Genomic DNA, 23,736 nt, shown 5'->3' with positions numbered 1-23,736 from the left:
GCGCTATATACCCTTCACTGAACTGGGGTGCCCTACAACAGCGCTATGTACCCCTCACTGAACTGAAGTGCCCTGCAACAGCGCTATGTACCCTTCACTGAACTGGGGTGCCCTACAATAGTGCTATGTACCCTTCACTGAACTGGGGTGCCCTACAACAGCGCTATGTACCCTTCACTGAACTGGGGTGCCCTACAATAGTGCTATGTACCCTTCACTGAACTGGGGTGCCCTACAACAGTGCTATGTACCCTTCACTGAACTGGGGTGCCCTACAATAGTGCTATGTACCCTTCACTGAACTGGGGTCCCCTACAACGGCGCTATGTACCCTTCACTGAACTGGGGTCCCCTACAATAATGCTATGTACTCTTCACTGCTTGAGGTCATCTCTTCAGATGGTTTTTATATTTTTCAAGCTGGCCTCAAACTCCCAGGGATGATCTTGAACTTCTGAACCTTCTGCCTCCGCCCTCCAAATGCACCATCATGCCTGGCTTGGCTCTAGCATTTGTATGTGCCTTCCCTGCTGTGAGACCCAGACTCTAGTCTCTGAGTGCAGAATCATGTCATCTGTCACAATCTTCCCCCAGAACAGATGGGACTCAACAGTAGGTTCAAGTCAGGCTTGCAACACCAACAGAAAGGCCAGCAGGGCTATGTACTTTCTCAAAAGTCAAAGTTTGAAGGTCCAAACTACAGCTGAGAGCAAGAACTTGACCATACGTCCAGGGGTCTGCACATGCATACAAATGTGGTGAGTTGGGGCTAGACAGCAGGGATTATGAAGTTGAGGCAGGAGGAGGAGGCTGAGGTGCTGTGGGAGAATGCTCTGTACACTGTAAAGATTTGTCACTCATATTGGTTTAATTAAAGAACTCAAGAAATTGGACACCAAAAGATCACATAATCCAATAAAAAAAATGGAGTACAAACCTAAACAGAGAACTCTCAACAAAGGAATCTAAAATGGCTGAAAGACACTTAAGGAAATGTTCAACATCTTTAGTCATCAGAGAAATGCAAATCAAAACAACTCTGAGATTTCATCTTACACCTGTAAGAATGGCTAAGATCAAAAACACTGATGACAACTTATGCTGGAGAGGTTGTGGGGAAAAGGAAACACTCCTGCATTGCTGGTGGGAATGCAAGCTGGTACAACTCCTTTGGATGTCAGTGTGGCGATTTATCAGAAAATTAGGAAACAACCTTCCTCAAGACCCAGTAATACTACTCTTGGGTACATATCCAAAGGATGTTCAATTGTACCACAAGGACATGCTCAACTATGTTCACAGCAGCTTTGTTTGTCATAGCCAGAGCCTGGAAACTACCTAAATGCCCCTCAACCAAAGAATGGATAAGGAAAATGTGGTACATTTACACAATGGAGTACTACACAGCAGAAAAAATAATGACATCTTGAATTTTGCAGGAAAATGGATGGAGCTAGAAAATATCATTTTGAGTGAGGTAACCCAGACACAAAAAGACAGTTATCACATGTACTCACTCATAAGTGGCTTTTAAACATAAAGCAAAGAAAGCCAGCCTACAAACCACAATCCCAAAGAGTTTAGACAACAATGCAGACACTAAGAGAGACTTGCATAGATCTAATCTACATGGGAAGTAGAAAGTATAAAAAGACAAGATCTCCTGAGTAAATTGGGAGCATGGGGATCTTGGGGGAGAGTTGAAGGGGGAAGGGAAGAGTCAGGGAGGGGAACAGAGAAAAATGTAGAGCTCAATAAATATCAAGAAAAATGTATTAAAAAATGCTGATTGGCCAGTAGCCAGGCAGGACATACAGGCAGGGCCACCAAATACAGAGGAAGTAAGATGAAAAAGCCTTACTGAGAAAAGGTACCAAGCCACATGGCTAAACACAGATAAGAATTATGGATTAATTTAAGTTATAAGAGCTAGTTAATAATAAGCCTGAGCTAACATGCCCAACAGTTTATAATTAGTATAAGCCTCTATGTGTTTCTTTGGGACTGAACTGCTGTGAGACCAGGCAGGATTGAAACTTCCATCTACACTGAGACTGAGAAAGAAAAGACCTGGACTTAGATGTAGGTTCTGCTACTTTCTAATGGCTCTTGGGGGTTGCTATAAAAATAGAAAATACAGAACGTGCAAGTCAACCTTAGTTCCAGGGACTTCACAGGAAGAATTCCTTGTCACTCAGATTCTCGTGTCTCCCAAAATGTGTTCCCAAAGTCAACCTAGGACCAAGAAGGAGCCTTTCCACACTGTAAGAGTCCCATATCTGAGGTGCAGAGGTGTGTGCCATCATGGCTGGTGTGTGTAGTGCTGGCAATGAGCCCAAGGACTTGCACATGCCAAGCAAGTACCAAAGAAAAGCTGGAAGTGGTGTCTCATGTCTATAACTCCAGCACTCTAAAAGCCAAGGCACAATTACCTCGAGTTCAAGGCCAGCATGGTGAATACAGGGAGTTTCTACATAGCAACATAACAAACCTTGCTTCAAAAAGCCAAATTAAAAAACAAACAAAACCACATTTACCACCAAGTATGGTGGTACATGGCTTTAATCTCAGCACCTCTGGAAGCAGATCTCTTCCAGATCTGAGTTTGAGGCCAGCCAAGGTTACATAGTTAAACTCTGTCTCCAAAAAAAATTACCTCCAGAAATGCAAATTTCTATGTATGTATTTATGTGTGTGTGCAGGCCATGTTATCGTGTGTGTATGTTCCAATGTATACAAGTGTGTTCACTGTATGTGTAGGTATGTTCAGTGTGTTTCAGTGTGTTCAGTACGTGCGCGCATGTGTCCAGTGTGTGCAGGTATGTTGAGTGTGTGTGCAGGTGTGTGCAGTGTGTATAGGTGTGTGCATTGCATGCAGTGTGTTCAGTGTGTGCACACATGTGTGCAGTGTGTGTAGGTGTGTGCAGGTGTGTTCAGTGCGTGTACACATGTGTGCAGTGTGGTGTGCAGGTGTGTTCAGTGTGTGTAGGTGTGTTGAGTGTGTGTGCCGGTGTGTGCAGGTGTGTGCCGTGTGTGTGTATGTAGGTGTGTGCAGGTGTGTTCAGTGTGTGTACACATGTGTGCAGACGCAGGTGTTTATGGAGGCAGAGATGTCAGAATCAACTACCACTGTCATCTTACTCTTGAGACAAGGTTTCTCGCTGAGCTAGGCTGGTGACAAGCAGGAAACAGCCATCCTACTGTCCCTACCCCTCCACAGCACTGGGATTATCTGGCAGTCACCGTCTTCAGCTTTTTATGTGGGTGCTGGGGATTCAAGCTCAGGTCCTCAAGCTTGCATAGCAACCCACTGAGCCATAGTCCCACCTCATCCAATCCCCCCCCCCCATTTAAGTTTTACTTTTAATGAAAAATTTGTTTATCTCTGAATTGTCCTTAACATTATAGGAAAACACAAAATACAGTTCTTGTATAAAATGAATGAAATTGCCTTGGCTGACAATTGAATTCTAAATTTCAAGCAAAAATTCTTCGAAATTGTGTTGAATATTCAGTTTGTGTTTTGGTCACAGTGTAAAAACCTGACTTGGTTCTCTTGTCACCAACAGCGGACCATGAGCTGTGAGGTGTAAATCTAAATACAGGCTAATTTAAGGTTGCTCTGAGTCTTTGTGATGACCAGGGACTCTAAATCAGCCTTTCCTCCACGTGTTAGGAAGTAGAGACCGCCCTGTGTTTCCTCAAGTTTGTACAACTTTCTTTTTGCCTCCCAGGAACTCTCAATCCCTGCGGCTCCCCAGAGTAGCCTGGGTGGAACCCAGTGACCACCTCCTCCCTACGTGTCTTCAGTCTCGTCTGTCCCTGCCCCCTGAAGCAGCTCGCTGGAATACAAGCTCAGCCCGATTGTCAGAGCTGCCCGCCACTGACCATTCTGTGCAGCACTGACAATATGCCCTAAGACAAACAGTTTATTCTTCCTGGAAACAATCCCTGCCATCACGTGTCCCCAACAGCCCTTTATTCACATCAGCCATCTCCTGAGATCCGACTTTCACAAAAACTGAAAGACCTTTCTGATCACAATTGATGCTTACAGATGTGTTTGCAGAATCTGTAGGCTACCGAATCATTTTCCCTCTGTTTCTGTTTTGTTTTGTTTTAGAGGCAAAGAGATGGTTAACTTTTCTGCTCATCTTCAAGATCATTCTATTCTGAGATCTCTACCTAGTGAACCCACAAATCTAACTGGAGAAGAAAGGGGTGTTCTAAAGCAAGCTGGGGTTTAGTTTAAAAAACTATGATGCTGAAGAGGATAGCTGGGCTAAAACTCACCTACATCAGAACACCAACCAGTCAAACCTCTCAGCTAATCCTTCACCTAAAACATTTTAGAATCCTTCGTGCGCCCCAGAACATACAATATGGATCTAATTACATTCAGCTGCCTTATGTTAGTAATAAAATTGAGAGAGAGAGAGAGAGAGAGAGAGAGAGAGAGAGAAAGAAAGAGAGAGAGAGAGATGGGGTAGGGGCTTTGTTCAAACTCCTCTGTGGCCTGAAGAATCACAAACTCCCAAATTTTGCGCATCCTTAAGGCTCCCACAGAACAGCACATTCTTAAATAGCCTAGCGTGGTTGTTAGCTGGCGCAGCCCTCAGACTTTATAAGGATTTATAGAGGGTCTGGAAGAAATTTCCACAAGGGCCGGAGCCCAGCGCCCCAGCTCACCCACCCTTTCGACCCGCGAACTCCAAGACTTACACCAGAGCAGACGGACAGGGCATCTGGTTCCAGGGACAGTTGTACTGAGCTTGAATAAAACTCTCGCTTCCTTCCTGCACTGTGCAGCTCACGTTCTTAGTCACGATGTAGGCGCACCAGTTCCTGGGGTTGAGAGAGGGCTGGGTAAACTTTGGAGAACAATGAAGCATTGGTGGGGGGCGGGGGCCGACGGACGGAGAGACTAACGGATGGACAGATGGACAGAAGGGCTGACCCAGCAAGTTAAGGGTCACCCGCTCCGAAGTCTGGAGCGTGCCAAAGCCGCCACCCCAGGGTGCCTCTTAAGTCTTTGGAGTATCAAAGAAGAGCCCCCACACCCCCGCGCACTCCAGGAAGTGTTGGGGTTCAGCAGGACACTACCCCACTCCCCTGGTCCGCTTTAGGATGCTCGAGGTATCTGGTGGGGAGCACATGGTCATCCCGGGATGGTGACGCCCCAAAACCCATAAAGATCTCTCTGCTGCTGGCCGTCGCCATTGGCAGGGCAACTCCAGAGCCTGCAAGCGGATTCGGAAGGGACCGGCAGGGACTCCGGACTTGGGTTGGAGGCGAGCAGAAGGGGCGCGCACTTACTTGCTCCTGGCGCTGGGCCGCGCGTGGTACCCAGGCTGCGAGCTCGCGTGGCACAGCCCCGCGCCGCCCAGGGCCAGCAGGGCCAGCAGGACCCGCGCCCAGCGGCAGGGCGCGCGGGGTCGGGGCGGGATTGCCTGCCACATCTTGCGCCCTACAAGGTTGTAGGTTGCGGGGCAGCGGACCGGGCAGCGGCTCGGGCGCTCAGCTGCCCCTCCGGCTCCTTGCCCCACGCCTCCGCACTGGCCGCTCCGCGGTCCCTCAATGACGCACAGGTCCCCCCGGGTGCCGCCCTCTTTATTTCACTTCCCTCTCAGAAACGTGACTCTTCCCTGCACCATCTCTCGGCCCTTCGACTCTCCGCAGGGGGTTAGGGGGGAAAGAGCCAAAGGGTTAGGCACAGGGTTCTCGGTTACAGAATTTCCAATTACTTATTCCTTTGGTCCCTTCCCAGCCGCCAGCAGCTCCGCCTCTCACCTTCCAAACCAGGCGCCCCCAGGCCCTCCGGAAGTGCAGCGAGCTTGGACAGTCCCATCCTAGACCCCCGGGGCCTCCCTCCGGCAGAGAGCCCAGGACCGCTCCATCAGTTCCCCTGGAGACCCAAGCAGGGGACTCGGCTTGGATTTCTTCCTCTGAGGCCACACTGCCACCTTCCCAACAACCATTAAAGACTTGGGGGAATAGTTAAGCGCGCCTTGAACTTTCTGAAGGTTCGGGCTGCAGCGGTGCAGGGGCCTCTGCAACTGGTCTCCCTGCAGCAGCAAACTGTCACGTGCTAGTGCTGAAAGACCTGCTCGCATGTCCCTCTTTCTGTCAGTATTAAAGACAGATGGTTTAGTCCATTAAAAACGACAACAAAACTGTGCAAACATGAAGACATGAGTTCGAATCCCCTGGCACTCACACAAAAAAGATAGGCAAGGTGTCACAAATCTGTAATCCCAGAGCTAAGGAGGTGGAGACAGGAGGATCCGTGGGGCTGCAGGATCAGTGACAGACCCTGTCTCAAAAATATAAGACAGACATGGACTAGAGGAAACCGGTTCATCAACCTCTGACCTGCGCCCCCAACGTACGCATGTGTGCACGAACATTTTTTGAGGCAATTTATTATCCTAGTGTCTTGCCTTTGCTCCAAATAGTTCGGACACCGCTGGTGCTTCCTCCCTTCGACCCATCCACCCCTCCCTTTCATCTTTCCCTCCTTCCTCTTTCATGTTTTCTGCCTAATCAAAAGTTACAGGAGTGTCTGCCAATTTTTTTTTTAGCTTGAAGTAACGACACAGAGAGTGTGATAAGGTCAGCTGCCGCAGGGTGTGGCGGTCCACTTGGGAAGCTGCGGCAGGAGAATCACCTCAAGAGTGATTCTGGGCTACTACAGCACCACCGCGGTGAGGTATTCTAGCGGTGTAGAGGGAGTTCTTCCTTTGAGTCTGGTTGCTCCTCCTACAAGCCCTGGCTGGCAGGCAGGCTCCAGGCAGTACCTGTGAGCTAACAGGACACTGTTGGCTTTTAGGGACCGGTAAACTCGACTATGTTTTAACACAACTAAGCGAAACCACTGGTTGTTTCTCAAATGCTTTGCTTAGATGGCTTCCTTGGGTCTTTTGATTTGTAAATTGAAGAAAGAAAATCCCGAAAGTAGCAAACTGTACCATATGAGGACATAATCCGTTCATGAACTTTCGCAGGGGAAGATTATGCAGATCACGGACTGAAGTCATCCCAGCCTTCAAAAGAACCACGCTGGGGAAGAAATAACAGAGATGAAAGACTGTCCTGTGTAAAGCGATCTGGGTGACTTCTCTGTCACTCCTGTTCTAACCTCCGTTTTGTCCGTTGGGTGTCATGGGGTCATAGAAGTCTAGAAATGGAAACTGAGTAAAGGGAAAATTAGGAGGCGACCCACAAATTATGTTCCTCTACAACTTCCTTTTTTTAAAAAAATTAAGAATTAACTTTTATTAAGATACTTATGCATATGTGTGCTTCTTTAGACTTGTGTACATGAGTTCAGTAGCTGGGAAGCAAGTCATGAGGGTGTCAGAGCCCCTGGAGCTGGAGGTACAGGCCACAGGGAGCCTCAAGATGTGGGTGCTAGGAGCCACCCTCAGGTCCTCCGCTCCTAATCCTGAGCCAACTCTCCAGCCATGACTTTTTTTTAATTGTGTGTGTGTATGTATACACATGCACACGTGTGTATGCTTGCACGTAGATTTACATAAGTAGATTACATTGTATATCATAAGTAATCTGGAGCTACTGAATCGTATGGGAACAATGCTCAGGTTATAGGCAAATGCCATGCCATTTTACATAGAGCTCTTAGCACTCAAAGACTTTAGCAACCTCAAGGGTAGTGGCAGCAATCCCCAAGACCACAGGAGACAACTATATTTGATCAACAAAAAAAAAAATGATGCTTCTCAGTAGATAGGTTTATCCTGAGTTCCAGTTGTATGCTAGGCTTTCTATCTGATTGGTTTGGTTTTTGAGACTGAGTCTGATTATGAAGTTCAGGTTGTCTTTGAACTCGTGACTTCAGTTCCCATCACTGGAATTATAGGCTTGTGGCAACATGCCTGGCTACTGTGGGATCTGTTACATGCTAGGTATTGTGAAAACCCTACTGGTTTCCATGAGGAAATCCAAACTGCCATGGTCGTATCTTCACAAGAGGCTCCAGGCGATTCCTGTGCCCTGGAGCGAGTGAGTAGCCAAGCTCACAGTCAGTGAGTACGCCAGTGTTCATTACTCAGGTTTCTCTAGACAGAGGCCCTGAACACCTAGCATAGGACATCTCTAAGAAGACTCAGCACACAATAGGTTGAAGGGCCAGCTTCCATTTTCTTTCAGTCGGACAAGAGAATGCCACAAACTCAGGAGTCGAGGACCTTCCACAAGAAACAGAGCTTTGTATGGAGGGAGGCTTTAAGCGCATTAAGAAACAAAGCATTTAGGCAGACCATCCGCAGAAGCCATAACATAATATAGTGGGCAGAATATTGCAAGTTTGGGTCCTGGAACTTTCTGCCAATGACTCTGAGTGCTTAAAAGCCAGTTTACTGTAACAGCAGGATGGAGTTTGAATTTCTCTTGAGCTTTAAGAGGAAAGCTCCCCATAGGAACCTGCACCTTTGTTTGGTATGATCAGTTTACCCAAAGCAAAAGCTAACATGAATTTTCTTTTGTAGTAGTGATGTTGGGCCTCGTCCGTCTGAAGCAAGCACTTCACCAGTTGCCTCCCCAGCTCTAAAAATATAAAACAGCTTTGCCAAACCCATTCTTGCCTAGGAGTCTCACGTGGTGGTAGAACACCCCCATAGCAGGCACAAGACCCTGGGTTCCACCCAGAACACCTCAAAAAAAATTTAAAATCAATTTCTTCATTTACATATTGGTCATGACACAAGATGCTTGCCACTTATATCAGAAGAGGGGACAGAGATTCTGAGAGTCAGAGGTCAACAAAAGTCAGGGCAAAACAGTGTCTTCTGGACATGGCAGAACCATTGAACTCATGACGTCAGAACAGCAGCTGTGGCTGCCTGTACAAGATCTGCAAAGATGAAACCAGCCAACAGTGCAGCAGGGAGCGGGAAGAGGTGCATGAACCCACCAGCCAGCATTGCAGCAGAGAGCGGCCGAGGAGCTGCTGTTAGCTGATGGATTCTGGGAGGAGAGTCAGCTTTCTTTAAAGGTGTCCAAGAACATATACTTCCAGGACAGCCAAGGCTACACAGAGAAACCCTGTCTCAAAAGAAAGAAGGAAGGAAGGAAAGGAGGGAGGGAGGGAGGGAGAGAGAGAGGGAGGAAGAAAGGAAGGGAGAAAAGGAGAAAGGGAGAAAGGAAGGAAGGAGCTGAATGGTGTTAGTGCACACTGTTAGTCCCAACACTCAGGAGGCAGAGGCAGGTGGAGCTCTGTGAGTTCGAGGCCAGCCTGTTCTACAAAGTGAGTCCCAGGTCAGCCAGGGCCATTAGAGAAACCCTGTCTTGAAAGAAGAAAAAAAAATCCCTAAATAAATGAAATGAAATGAGACACTTATCGGGTCCGTGTTTGGGAACAGTCTGTGGAAGCAGAGAGCCTGCCAGACCTCCCCCCAGCAAACCCAGACACTCATCTGCCTGGGAGGAGAAGGTGGACGAGGATGACTCCAACAACACCAGTCTGGTACACTCCTCACCCCATCCCACCCCATCCCATCCCATCCCAGTCATCAGAGCGTGGGACATTTAATGAGATGAACTGATTTGTACATAAGATATGGTTAAGAGTTCCAAGCTCCTGGGCTCCCAGATGTTTCTTTATGCTTGCTAGAACTCAATATTGTTTGGTTTTGTTTTTTTGTCTGAATTTCTTGGTCGTCTTGATGGTGTCATTTCTATGTCTTTGCTTTGCTCGTCTAATGATGGGAAGACAGGTCCTTGAAGACTACACAGCAAAGGAGAAACTTTGAAAGATGGATTCGGGGTGTGTGTCCTCATGTCATTTACACTGTTCCCTGGGAAAGTCAAGCCATGAGAAGCTGAAAAGAGGAAAGATATATGTCGTTCATGCAATGGAGTTAGCATCCCATTCATCTTCACTGACTTTGCAAAGTGAAGTCTCCATCCTCAGTTTTCCTCCTCTGTATTCGTGATCGATCATATGCAAAGCCAGAGTGAACAGCAAGAACAGCATCACCACATCAGACAGTGGAGCATATATGTGACAAGGTCTAGCGACTTTAACATTCTTTCTTTTTTTATGTCAACCAATGGTAAAGCCAATCATCTTTGCAAACACGAGGTATGGAAAGTGTGTACATACTCTTCGACGCGCGCACGAGAGAGTTGTCTCAATCAGCACAGTGTTGGCTGTGCAAGCGTGAGGACCTGAGTTCAGATCCCCAGCCCCCAAGAAACAGGGAGCAGGAGCACAGGCCTGTTATGTCAGCACTGGGGAAAAAGAGACACAAGAAGCCTTGGGGCTTATTGGCCAGTCGGTCTAGCTGACTCACTGAGCTTAAGGTTCACTGACTTTTTGACTGCCTCAAAAAGTAACTAGACTACTGGGCAGTGGTGGTGCATGCCTTTAAAACCAGCACTCAAGAGGCAGAGGCAGGTGGATCTCTGTGAGTTTGAGTCTGGCCTGGTCTATCTAATGAGTACAATGGGGTTATATAATGAGACACTGTCCCAAATAAATAAAAGATGGGGAGTGATTGATTGAGAAAGACACCTAATAATGACCTCTGGCTACCATGCACACATGTACACTCAAGACACACACACCACGGGCTTCGGGGAGAGAGAGTGAGCGAGTTGGGCTCTTGACTCCCCATTGCTCTCCAAGGAACACTCAGCTTATGGACTTTCTGCTCATTATTGCAAAGGAATTTATTTTTGAGTGATTTAATGAGCTGTTTAGGAGAATTAATAGCCCTTTGTAAATAAACTCAGAACACTGTGCCATTTAATAGTAAATATCTTTTTCCTCAAAAAGGAAATTAGTAAACCAGGCGGTGATGGCACACGCCTTTAATCTCAGCACTGGGGAGGCAGAGGCAGGCGAGTTTGAGGCTAGCCTGCTCTACAGAGCAAGTTCTAGGACAACCAAGGCCATACAGAGAAAGAAACCCTGTTTTAAAAAGGAAATTAGTTATTAATTTCATGGCCTCTCTCTGTCCCATGCTTCTTTGTCCTAGGAAAGATACCTGTATACCAGATGTCACATGTGAGATGCCATTTCTGGTTTTGTTCAGTTTGATGTTTGGGTGTGTTGAGACACGGTTATGCCGGCTCACGCTGGCCTCAAACCCTCAGCATTCTGACTTCTGCCCCCTGGGCTCTGGCAATGCACCATCACTCTCAATGCATTGTGATTCTAAATACATCATTTCTACCATAAGAAGTGACAAAAACAGGCTTTTTGGGCTGTTTCTGAGACTCCAGTGGATCACTGTACGGAGAAGTCGGGCAGTGACATCATCATACATATGAGCTGCATCAAACTATGTTGTAGACATCACTGATTTATAGAGTGGCCTTGACTGTTCTAGAAATAAACAAAATGTTCTAAGTGGGCGTAATGTGTTTATTGACTATGGAATAAATCATATTTTAGTAGAGGCTTGTCACTGCTCAGAATAGCATGTCATATTAATGTACAAATTAACGCTACTATTTCAGACCGGGCAATGCTAAATAGTATGTTTTGTATGACTTACCTATGAAATTTCCGGCTATCTTGAGTTGGCAAATATTGAACATTTGTGCCTAGAAGACATGCAGGCTTAGGTTCCTACAAATATCCAGATACAATGTCTTGTCAATATGTCAATTAACGATCAGTTCATACATACATACATACAATACATACATACATACATACATACAATACATACATACATACATACATACATACATACATACATACATAACCTGTTTCTTACTAAAGACTGTTTTATTGAGGCAGGGTTTCCCTGTGCAACTACTCTGTCTCTCCTGAAACTCTAGCCTCGAACTCACAGCGATCTGCCTGCCTCTGCCTCCTGAGTGCTAGGATTAAAGGAGTGCACCATCACTGAATGGCTGACAAGATATATATTTTGTGATTCGAACATGAAATGTCCTTTATAGGCTCAGGTGTTTGACCACTTTCTTTCCAGCAGGTGGCGCTGTTTGGAAACACCTTGAAACCTTTAGAAGGTGAAGCTGCCTAGAAGCTGTATACCTGGCTCCATTTCCTTTCATTTTCTGCTTTCTTCTACCATGTCTTCCTCATCATGAAAGAACCCATTCCTCTGAAATTGAACCAAAACAAACATTTTATCCATGGAGTTGCTTTGGCAGGGTACCCTATCACAGCAACAGAAATCTAAGTCAGCATAGACTGTGGGTTCATAACGTAGTGAGCGCAGGGCCAACACCATTTTACGTTGTGGCTGCATGGAGTGGATCTGATACACGTATTTCATCCACAAGACACAGCACAGTCTTCTTGTGCTTGAGAACATCAGAGAGCACTCGGCACCATACTTGGCAACCATTTTAAACAGTGACACCACTAGCAAAACACAGAATTGATGGAGAAAAATAAAAGTCAAGTGTAATAGAAAATAATTTTACATGCTTCGTTTTGTTTCCAAAGTCCAAATTTTATGCAAAAAGTGCACAAAAGTGCAAAAATGGTGACTCCAAATTTACCTAGGAGAGCACATATTCACTCTGTGCAAGACACCAACCCCCCTACTCCCTCTTGCCCTCCAGCCCCTGCCCCCACCAGCACAGACCTCAGCCCCCAGGACCTAGGATGCAATGAATGTTCTTGTTTTTTGGGTTTTTTTTTTTTTTTTTTTTTGGTTTTTCGAGACAGGGTTTCTCTGTAGCTTTGGTGCCTGTCCTGGAACTAGCTCTTGTAGACCAGGCTGGCCTCGAACTCCCAGAGATCCGCCTGCCTCTGCCTCCCGAGTGCTGAGATTAAAGGCATGCACCACCACCACCCGGTGCAATGAATGTTCTTAAGCTACAAATAAACTTTACTGTAATGAAGTTCACAAGGAGAAAGTCTGTAAGTGATGAGGACTCATCATACTTCAACGACAGTGAGGGAATGCGGGGAAACGCAGCAGCTTGTAAGGAAATTGCCTAGGGCTGGTAGAGCACTTGCCTGGCACGCAGGGACCCTGGCTGCTCTTGGTGCCGCACTTGAAATATGTGTTTAGACACACTGTGAAGGGTGTTTTGTGCATTGGCTGTTGCACCAGGCAACATGATACTAAAAAGAAAACAAAAAACAAAACTGTCTAGTTCCTTCTTCCCTTTATTGGCATGGTCTCCTAACCAGAAGATGATAGGATAGTAAAGAACAAAACGATACAGGTTCTGTTGGAGAAATGGAGAGCAAGGCTCTGAGGAGTGGAGTATTGATTAAGAAAGACCAGAGTGGGACAAAGTTGATTTATTTGCTGTAGATGGATGTTTCTGCCCTCCCGGTCCCAGAACCATCCAGTCCCAAAGAAACACACAATAATATAATATAATTTTATTAATTATGAACTGTTTGTCTTATTAGCTCAGGCTTATTATTAACTAGCTCTTATTAACTTAAATTGACCCATAATTCTTGTCTATGTTTAGCCATGTGACTTGGTACCTTTTCTCAGTTTGGCAGTCTCATCTTGTTTTCTTTTTATTTATTTATTAAAGATTTCTGTCTCTTCCCCGCCACCGCCTCCCATTTCCCTCCCCCTCCCCCAATCAAGTCCCCCTCTCTTGTCAGCCCAAAGAGCAATCAGGGTTCCCTGCCCTGTGGGAAGTCCAAGGACCACCCACCTCCATCCAGGTCTAGTAAGGTTCATCTTGTTTTCTTTGTGTCTGACTGGTGATTGCATCTCTCTGCCTTTTCTCTTCCCAGGATTTTCCTACTCTGGCTGCCCTGCCTATACTTCCAGCCTGGCTACTGGCCAGTAAGTGTTTTATAAAACCAATACAAGTGACAAATCTTTACAGTGTAGAAGAGCATTATCCCACAGAATTTCCCCCTTTTTCTTTTCAAAACAAGACCCTGAATCTAATCTTTTTTTGTTTAGCTTTTTTTCCTGATCATTATCTATAACAACTTATAACAAACACGCTAAACAAAGACAAATATCCATAATCTATTTTGTGGGAGAATGTGGGCATAGTTTTCTAGGCTACTTTCTACTGATTGGGATTGCTGATAATCTTAAGGGAGCCCAAAGGAAATTTAGGATTATGGAAAAGTCCTGACTGGAGAATTCTGTGAGGCTGGATCATCTCAGCCAGCAGTCTTGAAGCTGTTCTGGATGTAGGACTCAGAAGAAACTGCAACAGAGGTGCTCTGAAGTGTTGGATCATCTGGGCCATCCATTCCCATTGGAGGCAACTGCAACAGAGGTGCTCTGAAGTGTTGGATCATCTGAGCCATCCATTCCCATTGGAGACTTTTCAGGGGGTCTTCCTCCATCAAACCTTATTTTCCTTAACCAAGAATGAATCCACAGCCTCTCATTTCCTGTGGAAACAAAAGCAAAACCTCTTCTCCAAAGTAACATATCTTTAAATTATGAAGTGAAGTCATTTTCAAAATATATAGATTGGATGAATCCAGCAGCATTTATAATCAAGTGTCTCTCAGCAGTGTTGCTCTTCCTCAGCAGTCAGACCATTCAAGGACAACACAATAACATGCAGTATCCAGACTCCCTGTGTATTTTCTATCTTTATGTGGCTTTTAAAAAAACTCTATTGCCTTTATTTTTATTTTTTGAGACAGGGTTTCTCTGTGTATCTTTGTCTGTCCTGGAGCTTATTCTGTAGACCAGGCTAGCCTCAAGCTCACAGAGATTCACCTGCCTCTGCCTTCTAAGTGCTAGGATTAAAGGTGTGTGCCACCATGCCTGCTACTCTATTTCTTTTCTTTTTTTAAAAAAATATTTATTTATTTATTATGTATACAATATTCTGTCTGTCTGTGTGTATGCCTGCAGGCCAGAAGAGGGCACCAGACCTCATTACAGATGGTTGTGAGCCACCATGTGGTTGCTGGGAATTGAACTCAGGACCTACGGAAGAGCAGGCAATGCTCTTAACCTCTGAGCCATCTCTCCAGCCCCTCTATTTCTTTTCTTAAGGACTTTCTCTATCCTTTTTCTTTTCTCTCGAAAGGCCTATGTATATTTTTAAACACACTGTAAACTCTTTATAGGTTTCTTTTCCATCTGCATATGTCTTTACTGTATATCTTTTTTTTTTTCTGAGCACATGAATCTGCTAACTGGCATGGCTAGGATTGAAGCAGCAGCTTTGGCGGCTGGTTTCCCTCCATTCCTTAGCTTCCTGAGAGTCCAGCTTCATGGCAGAGGTACAGATGGGAGTCATGTTTATTGCTACAACTCTATGGAGTTTCTAGGTCCATGCCACAACCAACACTATTTAAGTATTTGGTGGCAGGACCTCTTAAAAGAGATGTGAGGTTTTGCTGCTAACACTGAGTCAAGAAGCCTCTCTTAAAAGAGTTTCAATCCCTGCTTGCCTTTAGCAAACAGAGCCCACCTGAGACAAGTGCCACTACCAAGAAACTGTGCTTAACTCTGTTCTTTTGTGTCTAGAATCCCTTCCCAAGCTCTCTCAGGTTTTATGTGGCTATAGTTGCCAAATGTTTGGTGCCATTTGTAGACGGAAGTTTCTGTCCTGGCCGACATTCAGTCTCAAAGAAACACCCAGAGGCTTATAGTGATTATAAACTGTTTGGCCTATTAGCTCAGTGTTATTGTTAACTAGCTCTTACAAGTTAAATTAACCTATAATTCTTGTCTATGTTTAGCCACATGGCTTGGTTCCTTTTCTCAGTGCAGCATTTTCATCTTACTTCCTCTGTGTCTGACTTGTGACTGCATCTCTGCCTTTCTTCGTCCCAGAATTCTTAGTCTGGTTGCCCTGCCTATACTTTCTGTCTGGCTATTGTCCAATCAACATTTTATTAAACCAATGAGTGACAAATCTTAACAGTGTACAAGAGCCTTAACTTATAGCAATTTGTTCTTCTGTTTGGTCCTGTTTTTTTTTTTTTTTTTTTTTTTTTTTGGTTTTTCGAGACAGGGTTTCTCTGTGGCTTTGGAGCTCGTCCTGGAACTAGCTCTGTAGACCAGGCTGGTCTCGAACTCACAGAGATCCGCCTGCCTCTGCCTCCCGAGTGCTGGGATTAAAGGCGTGCGCCACCATCGCCCGGCAGTTTGGTCCTGTTTTAAATCAACCATAGTGTCCAGATGGAATGCAGAAAAAAATAATGAATGGGATCATATACACTTAACGTATATGGGCATTTAAAATATTTATTGTGGTGTTGTGGGTTGAACTCAGGGTTTTGACCACACTAGGGAAGCTCCCCCACTAATACTCAGAGCCAAAACTTGTGTGTGTTGTTTCTGTTTGTTTGTTTTGAGATAGTATCTTACTATGTATCCCATGCTCGACTGTAAAGCATTTTTGAAAGATTTATTTTTGTTTACAATGTATATGTTTGTATCTGAAGAGTATATGCCACACTTGTGCAAGAGCCCAAAGAAGCCAGAAAGGATGTCAGATGCCCTGGGGCAGGAGTTACAGTCAGCTGTGAGTTGCTGAACAACAGAAAGAACTCCTAACCACTGAGTCAGCGCTGCTCCGGCTCCCATGCCGGTCATGAGCTTTCTTTCAGTCTTCCTGCTTTCTCCTCCTGAGTGCTGGAATCGCAGGCACTGGGAACAGGCTGGGATTACGCGAGCTCCTACAGTTGTAGTGAAGATTAGCTAAGCCGAAATACATGGCCTTTAAGTAGCCAGGAAGAGAAGAATGCAACTCAGCTTGGTACAACTGAGTAGCTCATGAGCCTAAGGAAAGTGTGTACAGATGCCAGCATTAAATGTCTCCATAAAGGGGCATAGCTCAGTAACAAGCTATCAGAGGTGGGTTGGAAAGGTGAGGCTGAGGTCACTGGAAAAGCTGTGGGGGACAACACTCTGTTTTTCTCCTTATCTTAAGACAGATAGGATAACCAGAGACCTGATTTGCCTGTGTGAGTCCGAGGTCACTGCTGTTGAATATCTGTTAACACTGTTAATTATTTTTAGTGTCTCTTTTTATCTTTCAAAGCGCTTGGGATTTGAGAATAAATTATATTATGGTCGTTCAAAGAGAACTGAAATGAACCGAAAGTCACATGATGTTTGTCCAACACTTGCCTTTTTAAAGGTTAAAGCATCCTTACATGTCGGTGTAAACAGTGAAATCAGAAATCAGGACAGAGCTGCAGTGAGCTTCATCTTTGCACTCAAGAGTTCTTCTGTGCTCTGACTGCCTAGTTCATTCTGAGAACGGTTGGTATTTATATTATTAAAGAAAGAGTAGACTAGGTATGGTGCCACGCAACTGTGATCGCAGCCCTCAGAGAGCTGACTCAGGATGGTGGGTTTAGGGCCAGCCTGGCCTTCATCAGAAGACGTTGTCTCCAACATTACAAGAAATCAACCCAGTTCCCTGAGACTGGCTTGTTTACTTAATTCTTCATGGCGCTGGATATTTACATGGGTTTTCCTTGGCCGGTTTTCTTACATTGAATCGGATTACAAATAAATACTCAGAGATGCCTCATTTTCCCGCGCTTTAAGCCCCGGGCCACGGCGCTCCTCTTCAATGTCCGGTCTGGCTGTGGCGCCACTGGCATCTCAGGACACTTGGTGTCGTAAGAAGACTAAGTCAACAAAAGCATTTGTTCTAGGCACATAAAAGTCTCTAATTGCTATTGACTGATGGAAAATAGGAGGTGAGACCGTCATTTAATATTCAGGCACCATGGAGGGTCAAAGAAGAAAGCACCCTGGTTTACTATTACACTCTCATCTCCTCCCAACTTTCCAAAATATAAAAACACAGTGTTTAGTTTCTCCACTATTCTGAGGTCTTCCTCTCTAAAGCGCTGTTTGGGGGCACACTGGTGCCCCAATTCCTGGGAGAAATAGGAGGAGCTTTACAACAGGGGGTTCAGAACATGGTCCAGACTGTTCAATCCTGAAAGGACCGTTCAGTCGCTACTGGGGATTTAAACAGGTAAATCAGGGCCGGAACATGGCTCAGTGGTTAAGAGCACTCACTGCTCTTGCAGAGGACCAGGGTTTGGGTTCCCAGCACCTACACAGTAGCTCACAACTGCCTCCAGTTGCAGGAGATCCAGTGCCCTAGTCTAGCCTTGGAGGCTGCTACAAGCTTGGTGCACACGCAGTCATGCAAGGAAACACACAGGCAAATAAATAAAGTCTTTTTGTTTGTTTTTCAAGACAGGGTTTCTCTGTGTAACAGCCCTGCCTGTCCTGGAACCTGCTCTGCAGACCAGGCTGGCCTCGAATTCATAGAGATCTGCCTGCCTCTGCCTCCGAAGTGCTGGGATTAAAGCGTGTGCTACCACCACCCAGCAATTAAGTTTAAGCAGATAAGACAGATGTTTATGGACGGAGTGTCCTATCCCCCACCCAGGCCTTGCTTTATAGCCCAGAATAGCTTGGATCTTAATATGTAGCTCAGGGTGGGTGACTTACCACTCTTTCCTGTCTCCCGAGCGTGCTGGGATGATAGGCATGACCCAAACAGCAGGGTTGTGTCCTCCTGTCTTCTTGCTTACTATAGGGGATCAAGCCAACAGCTCTGCACAGCTAAACAAGCTTTCTTTCACTAAGTTGCATCTGCAGTACCCTAAATTAGGGTTTTCTTAAGTGTAATGTTGTCAATAAAAAAAAAATGTATAGGGGCTGGAGAGATGGCTCAGTGGTTAAGAGCATTGCCTGCTCTTCCAAAGGTCCTGAGTTCAATTCCCAGCAACCACATGGTGGCTCACAACCATCTGTAATGAGGTCTGGCGCCCTCTTCTGGCCTTCAGGCATACAGACAGAATATTGTATACATAATAAATAAATAAATATTTTTAAAAAAATGTATAAATCAAGCCCAGAGGTGGTAGTGACACACGCCTTTAATCTCAGCACTCAGGAGGCAGAAGCAGGGGGATCTGTGTGAGTTCGAGGCCAGTCTGGTCTACAGAGTGAGTTCCAGGACAGCCAGGGCTACACAGAGATAGCCTGTCTCAAAACCAAATAATCATATCTATCATGACCTTGAACATACTGATAACTTTTGTTTTTCTTTTCCCTTGACAGGTGTGTGTGTGTGTGTGTGTGTGTGTGTATGCACGTGCGCGTGCATATGTATGGTATGCATGTGTGTGTAGGCATGTTTGCAGATATGTAGGTGTGCATGGGGGTAAATGTGTATGTGTGTAGTGCCCCAGGGTCAATGTTGGGAGTCAATTTCAAGCACCTTCCATCTTGCTCGCTGAGGTAAGATCCTGAAGTTAAACTAAGAGCTCACCGACGTGACTAATCTTTTTTGAAAAAAAAAAAATTTTTTTTAATGAAAAATTTCATAATTTTTTATTCCTAGTACTACTAACACAGTTTCCAGGGCAATGCACCTGTTGTGATGAAGAGAGAGAGAAAAGACAAAGCTACAGCAGATGAAAGTGCTCAGGATTGCACATCTACTCGACACTGCCTCGCATTAATCAACAACCGCACTTTTTGCAGACTGTGGCTGTGGCGGTCCTGAGCAACAAGGGTCTCCTGCTCAAGCTGCAGGGGCTTTTCTGCCTAGATCGGCGCTCCTTCTGTGGCGGATTGTTACAGTTCCTCCAAGGCATTTAGGACGACTGTCTCAAAGTAACCCGCGGCTTTCCTGGCAACTCCTCGCTCTCTCTCCTGCTAAGATCCACAGCCCTTTTCTGCTGCTTTTTGAAAACTGTCTGCTACCATATGCACCGCTTCCAGCACCGGATCCATAGCCACCACCACGGGGACTGCCTGAGCTTCTTCCACTCAAACTGCCCCCTTCCGGTTGTCCACTGTAATTACCAAAGTCATTATAGTTCCCAGCGCCACCATAGTTACCTCCTTCATTGTAACCATCATATCCTCCACCACCATATCCACCTCCTTGGTTCCCATTGCCTGGTCCACCACCACCATAGCCTCCTTCCTCTACTGCTGTCACCAGGACCACGGCCATAGCTGCCACCATCAGCTCCATCATCGCCACCTCCATAACTACCTCTGCTGCCACCACCTCCACCACCATAGCCTCCTTCCTCTACTGCTGTCACCAGGACCACGGCCATAGCTGCCACCATCACCTCCATCATCGCCACCTCCATAACTACCTCTGCTGCCACCACCTCCACCACCATAGCCTCCTCTTCCACCAAAGTTTCCTCCATGACCCATAAAATTGCCTGATCCACCTCCACGACCTCTCTCTCGTTTAGAAGGAGCCCTTCGCACTCCACAGTTATGCAATGAACTGTGACATCATCAAAAGTCACAAAAGCAAATCCTCTCTTTTTCCCACTCTGCCTGGCTTCCATAGTTCTATGGTTCCAATCTTGCCACACTTTTCCAAGAAGTCTCTCAGGTTATGTTCGTCTGTATCTTCTTTAACACCACCAACAAAGCTTTTCTTCACCGTTGAATGGACACCAGGCTCTACAGAATCTTCTCTAGAAACGGCTCTCGGGTTCCCCCACACGCCCAGCAACCTTGTGTGGCTGAGCACACACCGCAGCATCCACCTCTTCAAGGCTCAGGAAACCGAAGCCCCTGGAGTGTTTTGTTTGGGGATCTCTCACTACCAGTCTGTGTGCTCCATCTCTCAAAACGCTCTCTTAAGCTACCATCTGTGGTTGTGAAGCTCAGACCACTAGTAAAGTTTTCTCAACTGTTCTGGTTCCTTTGGAGCGTGGGCCTCAGTTTTGAGACCAGACTCTTATCTTCTAACTCGAGTTCAATATGGGTTTGAAAGAATATTTCTAAAAACTGTTATTTATGTCTATATATGTGAGGCTGCATGAGTTTGTATGGTTTGCAGTGGCCACAGAGGTCAGAGGACATCAGACACCCTGGGACTTGAGTTCCAGGCAGTTACGAGGCACCTGCTGTGGATGGTGGGCATGAAATCCAGATGGTCTTAAAGAGCGAGTACTCTTAACCACCAGGCCATTCCAGTCCTGTGACGCTTGTCTTGTTCTGTCTCCACCTCCCTAAAGGGTTTCTACTGCTATGAAGAGACACCATGCAACTCTCAATAAAGGAAAACATTTAATTGGGGCTGGTTTATAGGTTCAGAGGTTTAGTCCATTATCATTATGGCAGGAAGCAGGGCAGCATGCAGGCAGACTTGGTCTGGAGAAGGAGCTGAGAGTTCTACATCCGGATCTGCAGGCAGCAGGAAGTGACGCAGGGCCTCTCGAGCACGAAACCTCAGAGCCCACCTCCAGTCACACACTTCCTACAAGGCAATGCCTACTCCAACAAGGCCACACCTATTAGTGCCACTCTCTGTGAGCCATTTTATTCAAACCCCTAAATCTGTGACTACAGGGGACTACCGTGCCACATTCCATGTGGGTTCTGGGGACCAGGACTCCCGTCTTCACACTTAAATGACAAGCACCTAAGTATCTAACCTCCTCCTCCACCTTGAACATAGGCTTGTTGAAGGGAAATTATTTCTACACGTTCTTGGTACTTATTGGTTCAAAGAGGGAAAGAAAGCAGAGAGGTATTAGACCTCTAACGACTGCTGGTCAATTAATTCCAAGGCCTGTGGGGGTATGGAGAGGGTGGGGCGGGGGTGGAGTGGGTAGTGACATTCAGAGTACACAGTGGAATCCAGGGAAGTGGTACGTAATTTGGGTGGAATTCTGACCTGGGCATGCTAACTTGAAAGCAAGTTGAAAATTCCAACTTTAAACAGAAGAATAAACCAGTTTGATATTCATTCAAGTACTGGGAACGGCAGGTGAATGTTCTCCCCCTTAGCTACTGTTTAACAAATGTCAACAAGTGGAGTCAATCTAAACCTGTGTGATAAAGGCCTCCTTGGACCTTTATCAATTAACTCACTGTCCACGGTTGCTGTGGAGGGTGACCTCCCGGGACCTTGGCTGTCCTTTCATTAAGAGGACATCACAAAGTGAGAGCCATCCTTCTAATGGCGCCAAAAAAAATGAGTATTTTTATCAGTTACCCTCTGTGGGGTGGGAGTTTATCGCTGTCCACTGTCCTTTCTGCCTAGAATTGAGAGCCAACAGCGAGGGGCCCATGTGTAGCTTCCTGTCCACCATCCCAGAACCCCCCAAACGCACCCCCTTTCTCTTTTTGCATAGTCTTCTTTTTGTCCTGAGGTCTAAGACACTTAGCATCTGGCTCTTAGAGAAACAGATGCCACCCCCACCCCATGTCTGAGAAAGAAATCTGGAGGTGGGGTGGACCAGGCGATGACATGCGCCTACATCTTGTTGCCTGTGGGATCAAAAGTTTAGGTAGCACTGGGGCACCTGCCTCTGGTGTGTGACAGGTTCTTGCCTCCTATTGAAAAGAGGGGCCAGCCTTCTCTGCGTCACCTATTGTCTTAGATGCTGTTCTCCTGCTGTGAAGAGACACCAGGACCAAAGCAACTTGTAAAAGGAAGAATTTAATTGGAGGTGTATGCTGGTTTTTACTCTTTGGGCTTTTTTTTTTTCTGGGGCGAGAAGGGGACTGCCACCCAGCTCCCAAATAAATCACACACAGAGTCTTAGTCTTTCTTACAAATGCCCGGTCTCAGTTTGGCTTGTTTCTAGCCTGCTTTCCTTAACTCAAATTATCCCATCCACCTTTTGCTTCTGCACTTTTACCTTTCTCTGTTTCGGTATACCTTTTGTTATTTCTTACTCTGTAGCCTGCTGTGCGGCTGTGTGGTTGGCCCCTAGGGTCCTTCTCTCCTTGTTCTCTCTTGCCCCTTCTTTTCCTCCTCCCAGATTTCTGCCTGCCAGCCCAGCCTTCCTTTCTCCTGCCTCACTATTGGCCCTTCAGCTCTTTATTAGACTAATAAAGTGACTATTAATTATTAGACACCTAATAAATTAGACTATTAGGTGTCTAATATCAGGAAAAGAAATAATAGCTTCAGATTCATAAAAAATGTAACATAAAAGAATGCAACCCATCTTTGCATCATTAAAACAAATGTAACCCAGCATAAACAAATGTAACACATCTTAAAACTAATATTCTACAACAGTCTTGCTTACATTTTAGAGGGTTAGTCCATGGTTATCATGGTGGGAAGCAGACAGGAAAAGAAAAAAAAAAAACAAACAGAAAAGAAAGTGGCTCAGGGTTAAAGTGGGCCTGGAGGCTCAAGGTTTACTTTTGAAGGCTTTGAGTACAAACACCAGGCTGGCTGAATTTCCACAATCATTCCAGACATTTTCAAGTCTTTCATTAGTTCTCTGGTCACTGGTATTTGTGTCGAGCTCTGCACAACTGCGTGGAGGAAATGTGTATTTCTCACATTACTGAGTCCTTCCGGTCATCTGGGATGCAGAGTTCAGGAAGGATCTCTTCGGTCATGCTTTCCTTTCTTCTCTTCTTCATTCTCACTCCTTTCCTGAGTTTTTCATCTTCAAGGTCTACATGTCTATTATTTTTCTCTTCTGCTTCTCTCTTACTCTTGACAAATAATCCATCCCACATTCACTAAAGCTTTCTCTCAAATTCCCTCGCTCCAACCCTTGTCAACAGTTTAAAGATTCAGAGACTCCTCAGCTAGAGCAGCGTTGCCTTGTCCTTTGCCAAGCTTCTGACCAACAGGAATTAGTTTGTAGAGGGGGAAGCACGTGAGTCCCCCGTTGATCCGCCTGGGGCTGCCCATTCCTCCCTATGCCAGAGAGAAACGCCTGGGGCTGCCATTCCTCCCTATGACAGAGAGAAACACCAAGCTGAATTTTTAGAAAATTTTCAGATCTTCTAAGACAGGGTCTCACATAGCCTTGAACTGCTATGTATCCAAGCTTGG

The 23,736-nt window shown here is 45.8% G+C and overlaps 1 protein-coding gene and 1 pseudogene across 1 annotated transcript in view; both read right to left on the bottom strand.

Moving 5' to 3' along the window:
* Positions 1 to 5,459, bottom strand: part of LOC121458997 (EMILIN-2-like) — a 55,696-nt gene extending 50,237 nt beyond the window's left edge. Inside the window, exons 1-2 of the mRNA XM_041668457.1 lie at positions 5,317 to 5,459; positions 4,723 to 4,845 (exon numbers count right to left, since the gene is read on the bottom strand). Coding sequence (XP_041524391.1) covers positions 4,723 to 4,845; positions 5,317 to 5,459 — 266 coding nt within the window. The remainder of the gene's footprint in view (positions 1 to 4,722; positions 4,846 to 5,316) is intronic.
* A 14,098-nt stretch (positions 5,460 to 19,557) lies between these two features.
* On the bottom strand, positions 19,558 to 23,291 carry LOC121458773 (annotated as a pseudogene).
* Between the last annotated feature and the right edge of the window lie 445 nt (positions 23,292 to 23,736).

The sequence above is a fragment of the Microtus oregoni genome, unplaced genomic scaffold, assembly GCF_018167655.1.
Source record: "Microtus oregoni isolate MIOR12 unplaced genomic scaffold, Mior012 000018F_ref0000195, whole genome shotgun sequence".
NCBI classification, from domain to species: domain Eukaryota; kingdom Metazoa; phylum Chordata; class Mammalia; order Rodentia; family Cricetidae; genus Microtus; species Microtus oregoni.
Note: the sequence above shows the minus strand (reverse complement) of the source record. Positions and strands in the feature narration are given on the sequence as shown.